Source organism: Callionymus lyra, chromosome 6 (assembly GCF_982586985.1).
Source record: "Callionymus lyra chromosome 6, fCalLyr1.hap1.1, whole genome shotgun sequence".
Taxonomy (NCBI): domain Eukaryota; kingdom Metazoa; phylum Chordata; class Actinopteri; order Syngnathiformes; family Callionymidae; genus Callionymus; species Callionymus lyra.
Genome location: NC_141823.1, coordinates 13459689 through 13481028, shown reverse-complemented (window position 1 = coordinate 13481028; position 21340 = coordinate 13459689). Strand labels below are relative to the sequence as shown.

The following is a 21340-nucleotide window of genomic DNA, read 5'->3' as shown; positions in this document are numbered from 1 at the left end:
AGTTACGTAATCATTAGTGTATTAGTGAGATAGTTACAACTCCAAAAACATCATAAAGTTTAAAGAAATGGATCTTTTTTTTCTTCGAAAAGTCCGTAACAAGTAAAGAAAATAGAATTCAACCTTGATTTATTTTCATATTTAATAAAGTTTGAATCATTTCCACACAGCGTCTGACGACACTGACGCCTCAGAGACAAACGTACCGTTTACGTAACGTACTCTACACGAGCTCAGGCGGGTCCGTGTCGCCTCCTCCGTCCGAAAGCTTGGGCGCCGACGTTGGTGGGAACGAAGTTGCTGTACCCGAGACCCCCGGACCGACTCAGGAAGTCGGCCAGACGGTGGGTCACGCAGGTGGCCGTGTTACACCCTCTCTTCTGCAGCGTCACGTTGCTTGTGACAGGAGAAAGAATTTTGGAGTTTAATATGAAAGAATGAACGACGAGTGACGACATGACGAAAGTAGATGCTGGATTTAATTTTTTAAGGATTATTTTTATGCCAAATATGTTCAAATAGCTACTTTTTTTCTCTTTTTTTACCAAACAAAAAGACAAAATGTAACGATTCGTGTCTAAATAAATAAAAAATAGAAGTTTAAGTTTATTCTTAATGCTTCCCAAATGGATTTTTCCCAATAAATCAATACAATTATATCTTATTTAATCTTAAATGAATAAACTATTGAATTAAAATGTTAAAATTTACAATTAAAGTCATGGGTTTAAAAGTGTTTGGAGTCAAAATAAACAGGATATCATTGATGAAATGATGATGAGACACACGAGCGACGTGAATGAAATGAAGGTTTATTGATGGATTAAAAAAACACAGTGGTGTCAGTAAGAAGTGCCGTAATATTCGAACTGCTGGGAGAGACTTCGCTTCTTTCCCGGCGTTCCTGCTCCCACGTCTGTGCGCGGATACGTCTGCAGCTTGTGAATGTCCTGAGACAGTTTCCCCAGAACACAAGTGCTCAAGCCGGTGCAGCGTTTGAACATCGGCCTATCTTGACTGTGGGAGAAACAAAAAAGAAAAAACATGCAACAAAAAAAAAGAAGGAGTGATCATGGCATGATGTTGATGACATGTGGCGTTTGACACGCTAACAAACACGCATGTTTCTGGAAGTATATCAGTGATGAGAACATTTACAACCTTTTTTATTTAAATGTTTTTTGTTTGTTTTTCTTTAATTGTATTTTCTTGTTTTTATTTATTTATTATTTTATAAAACATTTCTATCTTGAAAGGGTAAATTTATTTTTATTTAATAATTTGCTTCAAAAACTTGTACATCATTTTTAATAATTTTAATTGAATTATAGGAAACCTAAAAAAGAAATATTCATTATTGAATATAAGTTATTTTAAAATTTAACGGTAGAATTCTCTTATTTAAAAAAAGGTTTTGTATTTTTTTTTTAATGAATTAAAGAAGTTTTACACGTAGAATTTGATAATAATAATGATAAAAAAGATCCGATAATAAAGAAATACATTTTCTAAATTAAATTTTTTTTTTAACTCGTAGCCTTTTGAATTCAATATAAAATGTTGGTATAGTGTTTATTTAAGCCTTTAAAATATTTGCTCAAACAATTTAATTAAATAATATTTATATTGAAATATTAATTTAGTTTGAATTTGATTTTTTTAATAATTGAAAAAAAAAGTTAAATTTTTTTTCTATTTAATGAATTTTAAAAGTTTTACACGTAGAATTTGATATTCTTATTCCAATAATTAAAGAATACAATTTCTAAATTCAATATTTTTTCAATCGTAGCCTTTTAAATTCAACATGAAATTGTTGTATATTATCATGTACTTCTATGTAATCACGTGATCGTCTGCGCGTCGCACGATTGGCTGAGAGCTTGATTTTTCGGTATCATCACCATTATACTAACATTTTTTTAGTGTATTTAACAAAAGCGACTTCAAAAAAACATTACATTTAGAAATTTTATTTTTGAATGATTGAAATCAAACTAAACTAAACTGTGTTTAGAAAATATAAGATTATTTCAATTATTTAAAAAGAAAATGCAACCATTAAATATAGAAATAATAATAATATATTCAATTATTTAACTTAAACAAAATCTAATATAAATATTATTGAATTCAATAATGAAATGCTTAAAAATAATAAAACAATTAAAATGTAACATGTTTTTTATATATATATACTGTATACTATATAATATTCTGTTGGCACTGATATACTTAACATGAAGTCATGAAACAACTCAATAGTTGAATAAATAGTAACGATATATAAAGTGCTGATACCTGCTGACGTCTGCCGCCGGCAGCTCCTGCTCGCTGGACGTCTTCTGCACGAGCTCTTTGATGACCTTCATCAGCCGCTCGGTGTCGTCGCTGGATATCGTGACCCCGTCCATGAAGTCGTCGAAGGTCATCCTGAAACGAACACGGTTCGACCGGTGAGTTTGGCAAGTTATGATGTTGAAAAAACAAACTATGGAGAAACGCGTGAACGGATCCGAACCATCTTGGCAGGACTGGTTAAAAAGAGGGTAAGAAAGAGAAAACTACATTTTGGAGACGATCCATATTGTCGTTTGGATCGAACTACTGTGTTTGGCATCAATACTTTCCACATCATGGGAGGCTGAAGACTGAAGAGGATCAGTAAGAGACGACTACAATTACTACTGTGTGTGTTGTGGATTTCAAACGCTAAAAAGGGCTTCAAATTAAATTTGTTTAAAAAGTATTAGTGATGAAAATATAAAATGATGTTTTTTAAGTTTAAATAACTTTTTTTTTTCACAATAAATTGTTACTGAACTGACATTAACCACTCCTTCCATTTTACTTTTAATCTGATAATCAAAATCTAAATTCCAGCAATTCCTAAAAACATTTTTGATGATCTACGTCAGACTTTCAGCAGAATATCTCAGGACTGGTCGAGAAGAGGATCAGTAAGAGACGACTAAGTTTACTACAGTGTGTTTTGTGGATTTCAAATGCTAAAAAAGGCATGAAATTATATTTGTTTAAAAAGTATTAGTGTTGAAAACATAAAATTATGATGTTTTTTTGAGTTTAAATAACGTTTTTTTTTCCACAATAAATTGTTACTGAACTGACATTAACTACTCCTTCCAATTTACTTTTAATCAGATCTAAATCTAAATACATTTTAGATGATCTACGTCAGACTTTCCTCAAAATATCTCAGAAACGTGTGAACGGATCTGAACCATCTTGGCAGGACTGGTGGAGAAGAGGGTAAGAAAGAGACGCCTACATTTTGGAGACAATCCATTTTGTCGTTTGGATTGAACTACTGTGTTTGTTGTGGATTTCAAATGCTAAAAAAGGCATCAATACTTTCCACATCATGGGAACGCCGTCAAGGATTCAAAAACTAAATTCTAAAAAAGTGAATTTCAACAGTATAGACCTGATCCTAAACCTTCCGGTCTCACCTGGACGGAGCCGCCTGCGACATGAACATCTGACAGAAGATCAGGACCAACGAGAAGGTGCAGAGCTTGAGCATGACGCCTCCTGCCAACAGAAGGATTTCACTTCATCAAACACTGTATTTACAAGAAGAAAAAGTATTTTGGTCTCCGGCGACCGTTGAAACAAATGCTTCTTAAAAAAGGTTTTTGGATGGAGTCGGTGGATCCTGTGCCAGCTTCTCTCTCCATTAGCAGAATTAAAAAGTTTCATCTAAATCAGTGGATTCACTTCCCTGGGAAACAAGAGCATCTACTCACCGTGAGTCTGTCCTGGTGATGGAGACGAGTGCAGCTGTTGTGTGACTGTTGGTGAGTCTTCTGCCCGACCCGCCCGCACATCAGGCTTTTATACACACCAGAGTCCCCGGTGAGATCCAACAGATCCACGTTACTCTCTATTGGCTCAACTTTTACCTCGGACCGCGAGCCAATCCAGTTGTTGACGTCGACACCGGGGCGACCAGTGAGAGCGCGGCGACGTGGATGACGTCAGCTTCAGCCACTCGTGGCTTTGATTCATGGAGATGCTGCCAGAGATGCTTTGGTAGATGAAGAGGATGCAGCACGAAGATCGGCATGAATGAATCATCGTTCAACAAGTTCATTTAGCAAAGATTTAAAATGTTAATATTTAACTAATAACTAGTCTATTGATCAAGAAAGAAAATGATGTTTTAACTTGAGATGTTAAGGTTGTTCTGAGAGACAAGGTGAGGTCGTTCAGAAGAGACTCAGAGTAGAGCCAGAGGCTCAGGTGTGACCTGGAAAAATCCAGTGAAAATCACAGGTATTAACTAAATTAAGAAAAATCTAACTTCAGTCAGTGAAGCTAAAGTCGTTTTTTGAGACGACTTTCTCCACGAGATTCACTGGTTTCCTCTGATACTTGTGAGACTTTGTTTTTGATGATTAATGTTTTGTTTTTCATCTTGTTCTATATATATACATTTATACAACTACAGTTCGAGTCCAATTTTTGTTTTGTAAACTTCCTTCACATTTTCAACTGTAGTAAATAAACTCATGAACTGAAGTCAAACAATTTATACTGTGATCAAAAAATGTCAACGTGTGTTTAAACTTAAATAACACCATTTCAATCTGTTTTTTGAACTATTTAAACATAAATAAAAACCATTTCAATCTGTATTTGAACTATTTGAACTTAAATAAAACCATTTCAATCTGTTTTTGAACTATTTGAACTTAAATAAAACCATTTTAATCTGTATTTGAACTATTTTTAACTTAAATAAAACAATTTCAATCTGTATTTGAACTATTTGAACATAAATAAAACCATTTCATTCTGTATTTGAACTATTTGAACATACTGTAAATAAAACCATTTAAATCTGTATTTGAACTATTTGAACTTAAATAAAACCATTTCAATCTGTATTTGAACTATTTTTAACTTAAATAAAACCATTTTAATCTGTATTTGAACTATTTTTTAACTTAAATAAAACCATTTCAATCTCTATTTGAACTATTTTTAACTTAAATAAAACCATTTTAATCTGTATTTGAACTATTTTTAACTTAAATAAAACCATTTCAATCTCTATTTGAACTATTTTTAACTTAAATAAAACCATTTTAATCTGTATTTGAACTATTTTTAACTTAAATAAAACCATTTCAATCTCTATTTGAACTATTTTTAACTTAAATAAAACCATTTCAATCTGTATTTGAACTATTTTTAACTTAAATAAAACAATTTCAATCTGTATTTGAACTATTTGAACTTAAATAAAACAATTTCAATCTGTATTTGAACAATAAAAAAACAAATAAAACCATTTCAATCTCTATTTGAACAATTTTTAACTTAAATAAAACCATTTCAATCTGTATTTGAACAATTTTTGACTTAAATAAAAACATTTCAATCAGTATTTTAACTATTTTAACTTAAATAAAACCATTTCAATCTCAATTTGAACTATTTGTAAATTAAATAAAACCATTTCAATCTATATTTTTAAACTATTTTGAACTTAAATAAAACCATTTCAATCTGTATTTGAACTATTTGAACATAAATAAAAACAATTTCAATCTGTATTTGAACAATAAAAAAAACAAATAAAACCATTTCAATCTCTATTTGAACAATTTTTGACTTAAATAAAAACATTTCAATCTATATTTTTAAACTATTTTGAACTTAAATAAAACCATTTCAATCTGTTTTTTTAACTATATATATTTTTTAACTTAAATCAAACTATCTTTATCCTTGTTTAACCCATTTCCCTGAACAGATATTGTCTTAATACTTAAAATCATGTTATTTGTTTATTTATCATCACATAATGTTGTCTTTATCTAATTCCTTTGACCATTTATGTTTGTCATGTGATCATTAATGTGATGATTAAACTTCTCTTCTTCAGACAAAATTGTTTGTATCTGTGTACATTTTTTTTTAAATCTTCTGTTTGATTTTCATGATTCACCTTATTATAGCATTTTAATCATTACATTAAATAATTTAAATCAATGAAAATGTATTCAATGTAGTTTAAACAATTAAAACTAAAGCTGATCGAGTACATTTTTCATTTAAAAAAACAACCTCATAACAACCCTTGAAATGGAAGAAGAAAAAAATAGAAGGATAAGATCGTGGAAACGGATGATTTGAAACGAGGGAAACGAAATGATTTAAGGTCCGACAACACCTGGTGCTCTCGTCCACAGATCCAGCCAGAGTCGGGCAAACATTGAAACAGGTGACGCAGGTACTTACCCAGGGATTAAAAGAAGTAGCTCCTGATGCATTCATCACATGAAGAGTGGACGCACGAGAACAGGAAGAACTTTTCTTGGGCGGATATCAAGAGTAATGTGTGTAACCGCAAACACAATTACGACGCTAATGTATGGGAAATAAAGCCCGACTTGAAGCGGTTTCCTGAAGAGGCTTTTATCGGAACAATTGTCAAGTATTCTAGTTCATAATCGATGTTTGGCTTGAATGATTCAAATAAAATATTACAAGAACGTTCTAGTCAAGCCTAAGGCCTTCGTGGACTCTAAGTCAATTTAAGGGGCAATTATTAATAAAATTGACATTATTTGTAGCTGAATTTGGTCTTTTTTGGAATAAAAATGAAGATTCTTTTTACTAACAAAGCTAAAACAACTGCTTACTTTGCTACTTCTAAACCAGAGATGTGACAAGGAGCCACATTTTATATTTTTCAGACTGTCTTAAACAAGAAGCTTCAAAGTCCTTTTCTTCAACTTCAGTTTTACGGTTATTGGAAGTCTCTGTGTGTAATCTCTGTTCCTCATCTTATCTTCACCACCAGCCTCTTTATAGGTCAGGATATAAACATTGATCTACTTTGATTTTCACACTTTTTCATCCGTAGACTTTGAGTGGATCTCAAACGTTGGCCTTGTATACCCAAAATCAAAGGTCTTAAACTCAACATGCACATTAATGAATACATATTTATGTATTTATTATTTATGTATTTATTAATATGCCACAAGTTTAAGACCTCTACACTAAATCCAAGCATAGTTTTCTTTCTTAGCTAGTTTTTGACTACTTGACAGTGGTATTTATACCAAAATGGCAAAAGAAAAAGCAGAAAAAGAGCTGATTATTAGATTAAAAGTTTAAAAGGAAGGAGTAGTTAACGTCAATTCAGCAACAATTAATTGTGAATGAAGTTTAAAAAAACAAAACGATGTTTAAACTTAAAAAAACAACATACTTTACTTTTTGAATATATATAATTTGATGCATTTTTCAGCATTTGAAATCTACAACACACACCGTAGTTGCCAGCAAGCACGGGAGCTAACGCCGTCAGCTTCTTCGTCACCACAGAGAGTGACTCAGAGGTGAATCCAAACTGCAGACATTATGGATCGTCTCCAAAACGTAGTCGTCTCTTACTGATCCTCTTCTCAACCAGTCCTGCCAAGATGGTTCAGATCCGGTCACGCGTTTCTGAGATATTCTGCTGGAAGTCTGACAAAAGTAATCAAAAAATATTTTTAGAAAATTGCTTGGATTTAGATTTTGTTACACAAAGTTTTGTGGGGTTTTTTTAAATGTTGTGTCACTTTGAGTTTTTGCCACTATTTTCACTTTTTTCTTTCAGGATTTCTTGTAATAATTATGTATTTATTATGTGCAACAAGTTTAAGACCTCTAACCTAAATCCAAGCATATCCACACGAGAGTAAAGCATCTCTCTAATAAAAAATAAATAAATAAATAAATGTAAAGCTTGTCTTTTCCACTTTATTTATAAATTATAGGCAAGTATTTTTGTAGTTTTTCAACAACCTTTTTAAAATAACTGCCGATGTACAAGTATGGCTGTGTACTGGCAAGAATCTGTCGATACGATACGTATCACGATACATCCGTGTTGATACGATATATGGCGATATATTTATGATACTGTAGTAACAACGATGTTTTGTTTCTTTACACTTTTTCTGTCTTTTACAACTTATTTTACTTACAAGAACTGAGCAAATACTTTCTCTAATCAAACGTGAAAGTGCTTGTTTCTCAAAGACGTCAACATTAACACTAACAAGAACGTTTGTTATTGTGTCGACTGAAGGTTTCTCTCGTCTCTACAGAACAGCAAAGTTAACGGCTTCGTTTAGTTTCGTCTTTATTGTTTCTTCGATCTGCTCATATTCTTTGTCGAGATTCTTCTCTCGATGTTTAATAAAGTTAGTGATGTTCAATCTTGTAGCGTGATTTCTCCTTCAAACATCTGTGCACAGCGACACTGCAGCGGAGACACTGCTGTTAGCTTTGTTGTTAGCATCAGCTGCTTCACTAGCGACGGCGCGTGACGTCAGCGCAAATATAGTTGTTGTTTTTTAAATATCAATACAGTATCTGGAATAAAAGAATATCACGATATATCGTTATATCAATATTTTCTTAAACCCCTGTATACAAGTCGAATATATCAACAGGTATTTTAGAAACTAAAAGACAAACTTCAGTCTCTTTATTCGACTAAATGCCTCAGATGCTCACAGACCAGAAAATACTTCTCTCCAAATATCGGCCGCTCTCAGCTGCTGATCAGGTGTTTCGTCTTCTCTGACTGAAGCTCCAGCTGAACACGATTATCTGATTTGGTGTGACGGATGCGTTGAACGCTTCCAGAGTTGCGTTCGAGTCTGGGGACCTGGCAGGAAGTGGAGAAGTCATTTGCAAGAAGGTCCTCATTAGGTCGTGCTGACAAATCTGGGAGGAGCGTGAGGAGGGCGTGTGGCGCCGGCTGAGGAAAAACCTCAGATATAAGCACATCTGGATTAAAACAATTCTTCGACTGAAGATACGCTTTGAAAAAGTTCTACTATAGCAACTACTTTGGTTGTTGGGGACAAGAGTTTTACTTTGAAGGACTGCAGTGCGTTGGAATGTGCTGCACGTCTTGACCTTTGAACTTCAACTATAGTGTGACTGACCTGGACTGCACCGTTCATTTGGGTTGAGCCGTCAGACGGTTAGTAGGGCAAAGTTTAGACAGAAAACATCTGTTCGGATGAATGGCTGAGTCGCCTTTTGTCTGCAGGATTCAATGGGAGAAAAAAAGGCTCTTGGAACAAAAATCTTTTACTGAAAACTCGATCCCTGCGCAAGTCACATAATGCAAAAATGTTATAAGTTATATATTAAAGACTATGTTTACTTTTTCATTATGATCCAGATCATCATTTAAACCTTTTAATTGTAATATTGAATTAACTGTCATTTAACAATGTGTCTAAATTGTTTTTTTTGATAATAAAAAACAACTTTTTCTTTTTAAAACACAAAATTAATTGGTAAGAATCTGGCGATAACATACGTTGCATGATACAGGTGCAACGGTACGATATATTTAAATATTGTAGTAACAAGGATATATTTGTAGTATTGTCGAGTACTTGACTCTTGATGAAGTTTTGAAACTAAAACCAAACATCAGCTTTAAAAATTGCTGGAGTCGACTGTATCCTCTCGTCCTCAGTCATCTCCAGGATATCGTGGGATTTCATTGTTCCTTTAGCTGTGGAGGATGTAATGACTGCTGCTATCTAGTGGATCAAAGTTTAATTGCAACACAAAAATGAACACCTTGAATAGTTGCACGTTAATTGTAACAGTGCTATTAACAGTGCTCTTGAATATTGATACAGTACTGATATTTTCTTACAGCCCTTTTAATTTACCAATAACAGTGAGCACAGCAGCGCACCTTCTAAAAAAACAAACAATTTTATTATATAAGATTACTTAATTAAGTGTAAAAAATATTGTTTGCAGGTCAAATGTGTTTATAAAAACACTAAAGTAGACGTGAACGTGAAAACCCAACTCTCCTGACTCACATGTTTCAAATGTTGAATTCTTCCTCTCCAAGATGCAGTAAGTCTCTCATCATGACCAAGTTATGAACTTATTACTTTATTAAGTTCTCCCCCGTTTGAAATCTCAGCGAACGAGAGGTTACGAGAGCGTAGTCCATTTTGACATAATAATGGCTTCACCCCTCCTCCAGCCAGCTGTAATCACGCCCTGATTTGTTCATACAACAAGTCCCTTGGAGGTGGCGACTTCTGGGATGTATGACATGCGATGAACAACCTCCGTGCTTGACCTATCACAGCAGAGTGGGCGGGGCTTAAGCAAATTTTCTAATGTTAATATTTCAATAAAAATAGAGTTTTGTACAAACAGACACAAACTGATGATACAATAGAGTACAACATCTATTTAAAACACACTTAACTCAACACATTAGTTGAACTTTAACATACAAAGTGTATTCTCTTCTTTTTTTAGCTATTTAGCTATTAGCTCCTAGCAAGGTTAGCGTTATATGACTGTTCGGTTGATTATTTTCAAAGTTCACTTTTTAAATGATTAATTAGAAATAAAACGATTAATTGATATTTAATGATTTATTAAAATTAAATTAAGATTTTTCTTAATTTCAAAAGTAATTAGATATAAAGAGAAAACAGATGAACGTTGTATAAATATACCCATTTCTCTGCAGAGTACATCTGAAACTATAATGACATTTTTTTCTTTCAAATTAAATACAGATTTTTAGCCTTTTGTATGTTCAAAGTAATTTATAATAATGAGGGTGTTAAAAATAAAATATATACATAAAATCATTTGTGTTCAAGTTACAGCTGAAACACGTATTTTGGTATGAAAAAAAGACGTTTATTCTACTGTTTTTCTATTTTATAACAGACATGTTCGTGGCTTTTGTGTCTTTTTTTCTTCTTTTTTTTCTTTGGCTCGCCTACAAGTTTTTCTTCGAAGTCCAAACCGGAGCCACAAACCCAAAAAGATTTGTGAGCAAAGTTCAGCAGACGAACAGCTGACTCTTTGGAGGCGGGGGATCGAAAATGTGAAAGATGATACATATGAGCTTCATGCAGAGAAAGAAAGGAAACGACTTCTTCTTCTTCTTCTTCTTCTCTTCGCGGTGCGTGCAGAAGAGCCATGGTCTCGATCCGAACCCCGACCCTGGTGCAGATGTCCAGCCGGGGAGCGCTGCTCACCGCCGGCTGCCTGGTCGTGCTCACCCTCGCCCTGCTGCTGGTCCGGCAGCTGGTCAAGCAGAGGAGACCCCCGGGGTTTCCTCCGGGTCCTTCTCCCATCCCGGTGATCGGAAGCATTCTGTCTCTGGTGACGGAGCCGCACGTCTTCCTCAAGAAGCAGAGTGAAGTTCACGGACAGGTAACCAGAGTCACTCATGCAAACCACCGGGAAAGTGATGCGAGTCTGCAGAAGATTTGACACAAAAATCAGTTTAGTTTAGTTCATTTATTTAAAAGGACCATCAGAGTGTGTTTCTATAACGTTCTCCTGGCGTGTGCATGTTTAAAACCTTATTTTTATTATTAAAATGTTACCTTCTGTGACCCATGCATAGTCAAGACTCATTCAACGTTGCTTTATTATTTTTAATTTGCATTTTCTGCAGAAGAAAGTGAATAATTCAAGTGACATAACGGAGAGAATGATGAGTCAGCATAAGACCAGCATAAGACAGCTGAATCATCATTCTATTTTTAATCTCTACACTCTTCATTGACGGTGAGATCTGGGTCATGGGTGAATCGGATCACAGCCTCTATACCTGCAGAGAAACGATCACCATGTCATCCGCAAACATCATTACTCGTGATTTTCTGTACTTTTTAACTGTTTTTCTTGTGGGTTTTGTTCCTTTCTTTGTCTTTGCATGTCCCATAAAAGAGCCAAATAAACATGATGTATTATTATTATTATTATTATTATTATTATTATTATTATTATTATTATAGAGCAGGTCAACTCTGGCACAGGAATGTCTGATCACCAACTATGACCAAAAAAAAAGAAGATCCCTAAACCTTTTAAATGTATAAACTGTTTCCATGTTTTAGGAATATTTTAATACAGTTTCAGATTTTTTTTAAAACAACAGAATTAATTCATTTATTTTTTAATTACACGTAGCTGTTTGAAAGCTGCAAACTAAAAGCCAGATTAAAACCTGTGGTTAATAAAAATAATTCTCAATTCAAATGTGTTCCATTAATATTTTTTGCATCCGCCCTCTCATTTATATTTACGCTCACGGAAAATCACTATATCATCAGCAAACATCATGGTCCTTTGAGATTCTTCCTGCAATCTGTTCTGTTTAGAATGTGAAAAAAACGTATTTTTATCGATACTCAAACTCAACCAGTACACATTTATTATACTTTCAGATATTCAGCCTGGACTTGGGCGGAATCCTGACTGTGGTCCTGAACGGCTACGATTGCGTCCGGGAATGTCTTTACAACCAGGGCGAGGCCTTTTCCGATCGTCCATCGTTGCCGCTCTTCAAGAAACTGACAAAAATGGGCGGTAGGTCAAGACCTCGATGATCGATCCGTCGTTTCAGACCTCGTTGGTTGACGTCTCCTCTCTTCCGCCGCAGGTCTCCTCAACTGTAAATACGGCAAGGGCTGGATCGAGCATCGCAAGCTGGCGTGCAACGCCTTCAGATACTTTGGCAGCGGCCAGAGGCAGTTCGAGAAGAAGATCACGGAGGAGTGCATGTTTTTCGTGGACGCCATCGACGAGCACAAGGGCAAACCCTTCAACCCCAAACACCTGGTGACCAACGCCGTCTCCAACATCACCAACCTGATCATCTTCGGACACCGCTTCACCTACGACGACAGCAAGTTCCAGCACATGATCGAGATCTTCAGCGAGAACGTGGAGCTGGCCGTCAGCAGCTGGGCCTTCCTCTACAACGCCTTCCCCTGGATCGAGTACGTGCCTTTCGGGAAGCATCAGAAGCTCTTCCGCAACGCCGCCGAGGTCTACGAGTTCCTATCCCAATGGATACAAGGCTTTTCCAAGGGAAGGGTTCCGCACAGTCCTCGGCATTACGTCGACGCCTACCTGGACGAGTTGGAGCAGAACTCAGGGGATCCTTCGTCTTCGTACTCCTACGAGAACCTCATTTATTCGGTCGGGGAACTCATCATCGCCGGCACGGAGACGACCACCAACAGCCTGCGCTGGGCTATGCTCTACATGGCACTCTACCCAAACATTCAAGGTGAGTTTCAAAAACATCCGCGTCATCCGACGGTGCTTGATTCCATATTCGCGTCCCTATAGAGCGGGTCCAGCGGGAGATCGACAGCGTTCTGCCCAACGGCCGAGCCCCGACCCTGGAGGACAAGCAGCGGATGCCCTACGTGGAGGCGGTCCTGCACGAGGTGCTTCGCTTCTGCAACATCGTCCCCCTCGGCATCTTCCGCGCCACCTCCCAAGACACCAACGTCAACGGCTACAAGATCCCCAAAGGCACCATGGTGATCACCAACCTGTACTCGGTGAACATGGACGAGAAGTACTGGAGCGACCCGGGGGTCTTCGCGCCCGAGAGGTTCCTGGACAGCAGCGGCAACTTCGTCAGACGCGAGGCCTTCCTGCCCTTTTCTCTAGGTCAGTGCCGACGTCGAACTCCATGATGTTACCGTGTTGATAAACTGAGTCTCAATGAAAGAAAGTTCATTTTGAAATAAAATAGCAACAGATTCAGTTTAAAGTTTACTACAAAAATTTGACGGAAGCCCAAGGAAGGAATGTCAGCAAAAGAGTTCTACAGTAGCTACTGAATAAGATGTTGAAAATTCCTACTCAGGTTTTTTTGTAAAGACATCAGTCTACGATTGACATGGAAGGAGAGAAAAAAACACTTCTTGAGAAAGATTAAAAGCTTTTTGTCGAGAAGTTTAAAAAGATCTCGATAAGTTTAAAATCTTCCCGAGATCTTTTTAAACTTCTCGACAAAAAGCTTTTCATCTTTTTAAACTTCTTTTTCCTTACACGCTTCTACGTAGTCTCTAGTTTGGAAAACATTTATTAGCCAAAAAGCTAATTTTTCCTAAATTCAAGTACCTAAAGAAAACTCAAACGGGACGATCACAAAACCCACAAAAACTTAGAAAAATGGTATTAATAAAGCAACACAAAAGGTCTTATCCAATATATAATGACTTATTATTTTATCATAATAATGTGTTTAAGGTTTCCCATTAAGTTATTTATGTTTGGTGTATTGTTTTTCTACTCATGTAATTTTTGTCTATCCAAGACTTTTTAATTTACCCACTGACTTCCAAGGCTTTGACTTGTGCAACTCCAAATTAAAAAAGCAATTTCCCTTCAGGTCTTAATAAAGCATTTCTGATTCTTATCTTTCGCATTTTCCACGTGTGTTTCCAGGGAGGCGTCAATGTCTGGGCGAGCAGCTCGCACGGATGGAAATGTTCCTCTTCTTCACCACTCTGGTCCAGAGGTTTCGCCTCCAGTTCCCGCCGGGCAGCGTTCCAAGCCTGACGCCCAAACTGGGCATGACCTTGCAGCCCAAACCTTACTCCATCTGCGCCGTGCGCCGGCAGCAGCGAGCCGCGCCCGATCTCAAGATGGCCGGAGGACATTTGCTCTGACTTCATGAGGTTCTCATGTCGCCACATGTAGCATGAGGAGAACTCCTCGTCACTCAGGGGTTTTAGTGTAGCGTTCCCTTCTGTTGAAGCTGAAATAATACGTTGGATTCGGTTATTTACCGAGGCGACGTTTGCACGAGCAGCACAACTCGGTCGAAAGGTGTCACAAGCGCGATATCGATCCGGTTCTTGGTAGCTGGAAACGGTCCAGGAGAACCGGGGACAATGAGATGTCTATGAACCTCAGCTAGGTTAGACACATGGCAATGATTGATACTATGTACATCCAGCCGGGGTTCATAGCCCTTCCCTCTCAGGACCGCTCCGGGGTCAGACGGATGACACTTCCCAAGAAAAGGTCGGAACACACAGCGGAGACCAAAGCTCATGTGGACCGACTCCGACCTTGTGTCTGGGACGAGCCCCCCTGTGGGCAAACTGTCACTTTGGAAAGCAAACGAAACTGGATTTCTAGAAACTGGTTTCTGCTAAATGGTGCTTATCGGTGCGCACAAGTTACTCATCTTTCTCAAATACCAGCAGTATTTCTGTATCGACTGAACGTGTACGTCCTTTTATTCTCTTATTGTAGCTCTGTAAGCACATTTGTATTGTATTCATGTTGTCTTTTATATATATATTCTCTTTTTTTAATACTTGAATATCTTCTACTATTTAGAATTGCACTACCTTATGACACTCTGTATGGTCTGCCACTGTTTATATGGGTTTTCTCAGGGCAGTCCCAGAAGGTTCAGATGATCTCACCTCCTGAAACTGTGTCGAACTGTGATCGTTATAAATAATGTCAGACTTAAATAAAATGTTTTTAAGAAAAGGCTCAGAAACCTGTGCTTCGTTTTGTCACCTGTTGCTCATTGACTCTTAGTCAGGGTTCAAGTCTTTATTTGAATTATTGTCACTCATTCCTTCATTTCTATGCAGATAGTTTATGAGGAATTTGGCAACTCGTAATCCCATGATCTCAAGACTCCAGAGATTCCTCTTTCCAGATCCCGTCTCCTGTGGAATACAGAGGGTTATCAAGGCCAACAAAGGAACAGTAACTGAAGCGTGACATAATATACTATATGATCTTTTTGAACACGTGCCAGAGTCGTCTCAATTAGGATTTCGATGAGGATGATCAGTGGTTGTACTTTGGCTGGACATCGCATCCTTTCTTCTAGGATGTGTATATCGTCCCTGAGGAGAAAATTCACTTGTTCTTTTAGTCGCCAGACCAATGCTCAGATATTGATAAACGTTTTTGCCACATAAGATCGATCATCCCAGACACGAAGAAGCTCCAGTAGGTGCGTTTTCTTTTTCGTTAAACCCACCTCCGGTCTGATGCTGATCCTGATGTAAAAGTAGTCAGAACATTAGCCCATGAGCTAAATCCTGCTGCTGTGGTGGAAAAATCAAGCGTCTTTTATGAGTCACGATAAAAAGAAAGTCAAAAAAGGGTATAAAAAAAAAGTGGAAACAATTAAATAGGTATATACTTCTCTTAAGGACGTCACTGACAATGTTTCAAATGTAAAAATCAAGACTTTGTACAATGACATACTAATGATTATCGCCATTTAGTTTTCTTAGAAGAGAAGGCATAGTCCAAATACTGGCATCAATACAAGCAAACAAAGGGCCAGTACTGTTTATACTGATATGTATACTTTTACTTTAGGTATATCAAACTCGCAGCCATTTGCGGCCAGTGAAATTATATTGTATTCGCTGGTTCCGAGACACATTGGTTCATCGCCATAATGCGTTTCCTGTTATACTAGATTGTTTATTTGAACTGCAGGTACATGTCAATAAAGTCGTGGCCAAATGCAGTCCATGATAGAAATTCTGCAATCCGCCATTTATGGTGCATAAAAGGGGGTGCAGACAGAGGGAGGAACTCCATTTTTGTTAAGCGTAAGATCATCAAATATTATAATGAACAACGGATTGACATGGTCCTGTTGCCACAAGAATTTACCTAATTATTGTTTGACTTGTAATTACACTAAAATGACTAAACCTTAACTTTGTGTAAATCAATCTTTCATTTTTCCAGGTTTTTTTTTTTGCTGCTTTTATTTTTTAAAATGTGAAAACTTACCTTTTCTGTACCAGGTCAGTTTCTCCCTCTGGGCTCCTAAAACCCTCAAAAATCATTATCCATCAATCCGATACTAAACCTGCTCTCGGTATTTGCGATCATGACTGAAGCTCCCCCTCACTATTGAACAAGACCTCAAGATACTTTAAGGTATGTAGATTGTCCATCCTAGATGACTAATTGTTCAGGCTTTTCCTTGATTTTCTGGAACTCCTGTTGTGTTATGAGTTTTTTCTTGATCTTTAAAGTATATACTTTATTGAATATTGTTTTGATTGTTTAAGCGCCTTGTGACCCTGGTCTGGAAAAGCGCTATATAAATAAAAATTATTGACTTACTTACTTAATTCCACCCCTTAATTCCACTTCACCTGAAATACCCGAGGGCTGGTCCACAGTCGATCCAATTCCAGTGACAAATAGAACATTTTGCTCAACATCTAAGAAGCTACTTAAGGTTCCTCTACGCCCAGGACAGTTTCTCTGTGGGATCGACGAGGAAAGACAGAAAAAAGGCAGATTCTTTCAGGATGGTGTTTTATGACAGCTATAAATAACAACAAAAATCAGTTGTCCCAACCATGTAGAGAAGAGGATGCTTATACATTTGACAAACGTATGTACGCAGATGCTACATAAAGGTAACAATCATCCATTGTTGCATTTGTGGCGCAATCATCGGAGGAAACTGTGGTTCGAACACGACAGATCACCCAGAAGTTGTGTTGTGTGACAGAAAAAAACAAAAAACAAACAAAAAAAACAAACGAGGTTTAAGGTTTGTTTTTCGAGACACCATCCCTGCACCGACAGAATAGACCGAGAGAGATCTACTTCCTTCACTTGTAGCTACTGCATGCAGGGGACGTTTGGCACTATATAGGTTCGACTAAGACAACAGTGAGTGCGGGGGGGGGGGGAGAAAAAAAAACAACAACACAAAAGTGGTCATGAAACAGAAAAGAGGGACAACAATTTTCAAACGCCACAGTTTCACAGCCTGAAAATGAATGGATTATTACAGGATCTTCATGAACAACATGTCAGCTGTGTGTAGAAAACAGAGGCATTCGTTTGATTATCTCAAAAAATATAGATATATATTTGTATGCACATACTTGTTTGTACAGCGGCTGAACACTTGTTTGGTATTAAAATGAGCACACCTGTATCTTTGACTGTTAACTTACGCTTTATTAAGGCCATTGAGAAGCTCGACAAAAACACCTTTGTTCATTTCGGTGGAATGCCAAGAGTTTTAGTGAGAAACAAACGTGAGTATTATTAGAAATCAAACGCTGACACTGGCCAAACCTCTGAGGGCAGCAGGCTGGTGAGAGATTTTCCCTTTTTTTGAAAGCTACTTGAAAAACCCATTCCGAAAACTCTATCCTTAAGCAAAGGATAAAGTAAGGTTTATTTTCTCTCAGGGATAAAAGGATGTGAAACCAATATGACAAGTGATTTTTTGCTGAATGACTTTCTGAAGTCTGCCTTCCAAAATGAACCAAAAAAACTTTCGCTCCATTATACGCAGAGAACGACCAGCTTTCATTCATTCATATCGTCTGCTTTACATTCGAGGCGTTTGTCTCAACAAACACGCGCAGAAAAGCACTTCATTAAACTCTCACTAATAACCCTCAGTATGTTTTTGGATTGTGGGGAAGAAACCAGAGTGAAAACCTGTGATAGCCGAAGACCACATTCTCCAGGAGCTCGACTGACATTTCTCCACACATTCATAGACTTTAAAACATTCATCAACAACGGATGAAGATATTTGATTGTGTTCTGGGACGACAACTTGTCTCGCTCAAGTGATAAAAGTATTTCTAACAGGCAAGTTAAATCTCTGATCTAATATTCTGTATCTGTATGTTCGGGCTGTTTGTGCATCATAGGATTAGGATGTTACACTGGAATGTTTTTTTTTCACTTTATGTCCCACATCGGAGTAAGTAAAGTAAAGTAATGATTATTTTTAAACTGTTTTCTAGACCAGGGTCAGAAAGGAGTCAGTAGATCATCAAACACAGAGGGAGAGGGAGATCGTTCCAAAGCTTAGGAGCAACAGCCTGGAAGGATTTCTCTCCTCTGGTCCTGAACCGTGTTCAGGAACCATCAGTAGATTCTGATCCACAGACCTCAGAGCCCAAGCTGGGGTGTAAGGCTGGATCAGATCACTGATGTTAGGCCTGACCATGAATTGATCTGAAAGTAAGAACCTGAATTTTAAAGTCGATCCTGAAAGAAACTGGCAGCCAGTGAAGAGTTTTAAGGATCGGGGAAATGTAAGTTCTCCTACTAGAGCAGGTCAGAATTCTCGCTGCAGAGATTTTTCAACACCCAGGTTTCTCAGGCTCAGTTTGACAGACTGGCCTAACCTATGGTGTTATTCGTGTTGCAAATCCTCTGGAGACATAGGGTTGTGTTGCAGCTACAATACCTTCATAGTACCGACGTTGAAATGATCGAAGAAAATGTAGTTTCACACCATTTTGAATTATTAAAGGATACATTTAGCGTAAAACTCTGTGGTTAAAAATTTGAAAAATTGATGAAGACAATGAACACTTGAGACAAAGAATTTCTCCGCAGACTATTTTCTTCCCCGAGGAGTTTGACACATGAAATAAATACAGCATTTTATTTGCCACATACATTTAAGGCTAGATTTCGACCGGTTGAATCATGAAACCATGGGATGATTTTTAATGTCGAGAGACTTCATCTTTGACTATGACTTGAACGTCTTCCCGACTTAAAAGCTAATATCAACTTCTCCTGTCGCCCTAAAGTCTCAGTTTCACATCCTCTTATCCCGTCACCTGCACCTTGGGATAAATCCATAGCAGTTCTGGTTCAGTGACCTCACAATGATGATCCGTTCATAAGAGATTAAAGCGGGATGGTTTTGTTACAATAATGGGATCAAAATAAATAAAAAACAATCCTTTTCATCCGTGATGTATATATATATATATATAAAAAAAAAACTCAATCGCTTGAACCTGATTGACGTTTTCACGAGCTTCCTCGTCAGTGAAACAATATTCAGAAAATAATTCTTCAACTCTGAGTGAATCCTGAGTAACCTTTTTAAAAAAATACTTGGAAATCTAAAAATTAAGATTGAATTGTTTCTTTTTTCTTTTTTTTTTTTACAAAGCTCTCCTGATGAGCGTCAGAGGACTTAGAAACTCAGCCGGACCTGACGGAACACGAGTGACTGACTGACTGAACATAAAAAAAATGTGCTCTCGTTCCAAAAGCTTCCATCCTCGCATTCACCAAGAAAAACAAACAAAAACAATAATAATAATCGCACTCTCAAAACACAACAAAGTACAAAGAGGTAAAGGAAAAAACAGGTGGTACACATGAATAATAGCATCCAAAATGATGCAGATATAATGCTATTGATCAGTCATCGTTTCAATAATGTCTCTGTGACTGAGTCGGATACAGTGTTTCGTGTCGCCAGCAAAGAGAGGAAAAGTACACAAGCCCCGACTCCAGGCCAACGTGGACTTCAGTCAGGCACATTTGATATATATATATATCCTTTATATATATATATATCTATATATAGAGAGATAATGATATATATATAGATATATATGACTTTTTTTTAAAAATCACTGAGGCTGAAAGAGTCTCGTTCATCTAACGTTTGTATTGTTCACTTTGGTTAAAAAGTGTCAATCACTTCATCGTGCTTCATTATTACTCCTCTAACTTTTTTTTTCTTTAAATAAGATCAATTTTGTACCTAAGGACCAGGCGCTCGGGCTCCCGCGCTGGTTCTGCCGCGCCCCGGACTTGGTGGTGTGAAAGTGCATAGGAGGAGACGCACTGTCGCCGCAGAGATCCGCTCACAGTAGTAAGGCCTTTTTGTTTCTCCGAAAACAAGGACAAAGATCAGCACAGTGACTTGTTCTATATCTGAGCGGGAAAGACAGCATATATGCGTGTGTGTGTGTGGGTGTGTGTGTGTGAAAAGGCAGGTTGTTGAGGAACAAGTGTCCTAAGACTGTCTCTCTTCAGCTTCTCCACCCGTTTACCGCTCCTTTGGTCCTGCTACTGACGCTCCTCGCCCTCCTCCTCCTCCTGGATGACCTGGATGTCGTCGGACGGCGAGGTGGGCATGCTGCTGGGCACACTGTCCGACTGTTTCCCCGCGTCTTTGCTCTTCTCCTCCTCGTCGATGGTCTTCTTCCAGATCTTGTGGTTCTCCGTCAGATGCTGCATGATGCTGCAGAACAGCCGGCGTCCGCTTTTTCTCGATTCTGCGCGGAAAATAAATGATTGTCCGACTGTCAGGAGAATCATTTGACAACTGGTGGACAAAACTGGACGACATTTTCAGGAAAATACATTGAGAAACGCCATCTTTTTTTTTTAACTATTAGTTGTACTTTAAATCCTTTTAATACTTCTCACAAATACTTTATATACACATTAATTCTGGGTGTACTTACTGACAATTGTAAATAGTACACAGCACTTAAGAATCTGTTAAAATGTATTCGTCCTTTTTTGTTATGCTACGAAGTCGCATCTGGAGGTGAAGTATTATAAGAAGGCAAGGCTCCATAGTATTACTCTGAACTGAAACGCACTTTTGTATTGTTTCGGGAGGCTCTGTAGTAATACTCCACGACGTTTTGTACTAATACTACGCGATGCTCCA

General features: G+C 37.3%; 3 protein-coding genes across 3 annotated transcripts in view; 1 reads left to right on the top strand and 2 right to left on the bottom strand.

Moving 5' to 3' along the window:
- Positions 1-233: 233 nt before the first annotated feature.
- calca (calcitonin/calcitonin-related polypeptide, alpha) lies at positions 234-3790 on the bottom strand. The gene is made up of 4 exons (XM_087793178.1): positions 3768-3790; positions 3471-3552; positions 2302-2433; positions 234-396 (listed from the first exon to the last, which is right to left on the bottom strand). The coding sequence occupies exons 2-4, from the start codon at positions 3542-3544 to the stop codon at positions 234-236; spliced, it is 369 nt and encodes a 122-aa protein (XP_087649304.1). The 5' UTR covers positions 3545-3552; positions 3768-3790.
- Positions 3791-11022: 7232 nt separating this feature from the next.
- Positions 11023-14528, top strand: cyp2r1 (cytochrome P450, family 2, subfamily R, polypeptide 1). Its single transcript, XM_087793177.1, has 5 exons — positions 11023-11259; positions 12282-12423; positions 12497-13129; positions 13192-13521; positions 14305-14528. Exons 1-5 carry the CDS (start codon positions 11023-11025, stop codon positions 14526-14528), a joined length of 1566 nt encoding a protein of 521 aa, XP_087649303.1.
- A 2636-nt stretch (positions 14529-17164) lies between these two features.
- Positions 17165-21340, bottom strand: part of pde3b (phosphodiesterase 3B) — a 44197-nt gene continuing 40021 nt past the window's right edge. The window contains exon 16 of the mRNA XM_087793722.1: positions 17165-20936. Coding sequence (XP_087649848.1) covers positions 20728-20936 — 209 coding nt within the window. The 3' untranslated portion in view covers positions 17165-20727. The remainder of the gene's footprint in view (positions 20937-21340) is intronic.

What these genes read in the sequence shown, in the direction of transcription:
- calca (XM_087793178.1), bottom strand. Translation starts at nt 3,544, where the DNA reads ATGCTCAAGCTCTGCACCTTCTCGTTGGTCCTGATCTTCTGTCAGATG. An exon ending in TCGCAGGCGGCTCCGTCCAG is followed by an intron (nt 2,434 to 3,470) that starts GTGAGACCGGAA and finishes TGTTCGTTTCAG; the next exon opens with GATGACCTTCGACGACTTCA. An exon ending in CCGGCGGCAGACGTCAGCAG is followed by an intron (nt 397 to 2,301) that starts GTATCAGCACTT and finishes TCCTGTCACAAG; the next exon opens with CAACGTGACGCTGCAGAAGA.
- cyp2r1 (XM_087793177.1), top strand. Translation starts at nt 11,023, where the DNA reads ATGGTCTCGATCCGAACCCCGACCCTGGTGCAGATGTCCAGCCGGGGA. An exon ending in AGAGTGAAGTTCACGGACAG is followed by an intron (nt 11,260 to 12,281) that starts GTAACCAGAGTC and finishes TTATACTTTCAG; the next exon opens with ATATTCAGCCTGGACTTGGG. An exon ending in GAAACTGACAAAAATGGGCG is followed by an intron (nt 12,424 to 12,496) that starts GTAGGTCAAGAC and finishes CTTCCGCCGCAG; the next exon opens with GTCTCCTCAACTGTAAATAC.